The 1560-nt window shown below is 38.1% G+C and overlaps 1 protein-coding gene across 1 annotated transcript; it reads left to right on the top strand.

Moving 5' to 3' along the window:
• Positions 1-272: 272 nt before the first annotated feature.
• On the top strand, positions 273-827 carry LOC109191694. The gene has a single exon (XM_019342336.1). It carries the CDS (start codon positions 273-275, stop codon positions 825-827), a length of 555 nt encoding a protein of 184 aa, XP_019197881.1.
• Positions 828-1560: the final 733 nt, after the last annotated feature.

The raw sequence follows: 1560 nt of genomic DNA, 5'->3' as shown, positions 1-1560 counted from the left end.
GTTTAATGAATAGGTATTGGTGGGGCTCAGGAACTGATCAGAAAATTCATTAGAAAGTCTGGGATAAATTATGTATCCCAAAGAAATATGGTGGGTTGGGTTTTAAAGACCTAAGAGCTTTCAATGTGGCACTGTTAGGAAAACAAGCTTGGAGATTACTTACCAATACAGAATCTCTGGTGTCTAAAGTGTATAAGGCGAGATATTATCCTAAGCAAACTATTACTGATGCAATTCTTGGAAATAATCCAAGCCACTGTTGGCGAAGTATTATGGCGGCGAAGGGTTTAATTTGTAGTGGGGTAAGAAGACGAGTAGGGAATGGAAAATCTACCTCGGTATGGGGACATCCTTGGTTACAAGATGAGGAAGACCCTATGATCCAGACAGAAATGCCACCCCAGCTGAGTAGTGCCAGAGTAGTCAATTTAATTGACCAAGAAACGGGTACATGGGATCACGACTTACTTACGGATATTTTTGAACCCAATGATGTGGCCAGGATTTTAAAAATACCAATCTCCCCAGATTATGATGATATGTGGTATTGGCATGGGGATCCCAGAGGCTACTACACGGTTAAAAATGGGTACAGATGTATGTTGGGAAACTACGAGAATACTGGAAATATGGAGTTTACTAAGTGGCTCACATTGTGGAAACAGAAAATCCCACCCAAATGGAAAACCTTATTATGGAGAGCTTTAAGTGATATCCTTCCTACTACCAATAACTTGATTATAAAAAGAGTAGAGGTTGATCCGGTGTGTGCCATGTGTGGAGTTGCAAATGAGGATATTATGCATGCATTGGTTATGTGTGATTAGGGATGGCAATGTGCCCCGTCTCCGACTGGGATCGGATCCCCGATCCCCGCCCCGAAAGAGACGGGGATGGAGAAAATTTTCGGGGAACGAGGACGGGGACGGGAAATATTTGTGATTCCCCGTTGGGGACTGGGACGGGGATGGGGACAACCCTCCCCGCCCCGCCCTGCCCCGTCCCCAAATATATATATATAACAGTACACTTATATATATATATAACAGTACACTTATATATATATATATATAACAGTACACTTATATATATATATATATATAACAGTACACCATATATATATATAACAGTACACTTATATATATATATATATATATATATATATATATATATATATATAGTTAATTACATAAATAAATATACTACTATCACTTATATATATACTGTTAGTATAAGTACTGTTATATATATAAGTAATTAATTAATTAATTAATGTTGCCACACTATATATAAATGGCAGTATTATTGCACTGTATACACATGCAGTATGCTATATATATATATATTTAGTATTTTAATTTTTGAAATTATGATTTATATTTTAAAATTTTTATTATTAAAATTTAAAATTATTTAACATTTTATCTAGAAGTTGACGGGGAATGGGGAATCCCCGTCCCCGCCTAATTCCCCGTGGGGACGGGGATGGGGAATATTTCTAATTTTCCGCCGGGGACGGGGACGGAGAGTATACTCCCCGCCCCCGCCCCGCCCCATTGC

This window comes from Ipomoea nil, unplaced genomic scaffold (genome assembly GCF_001879475.1).
Source record: "Ipomoea nil cultivar Tokyo-kokei standard unplaced genomic scaffold, Asagao_1.1 scaffold0207, whole genome shotgun sequence".
Lineage (NCBI taxonomy): Eukaryota > Viridiplantae > Streptophyta > Magnoliopsida > Solanales > Convolvulaceae > Ipomoea > Ipomoea nil.
Note: the sequence above shows the minus strand (reverse complement) of the source record. Positions and strands in the feature narration are given on the sequence as shown.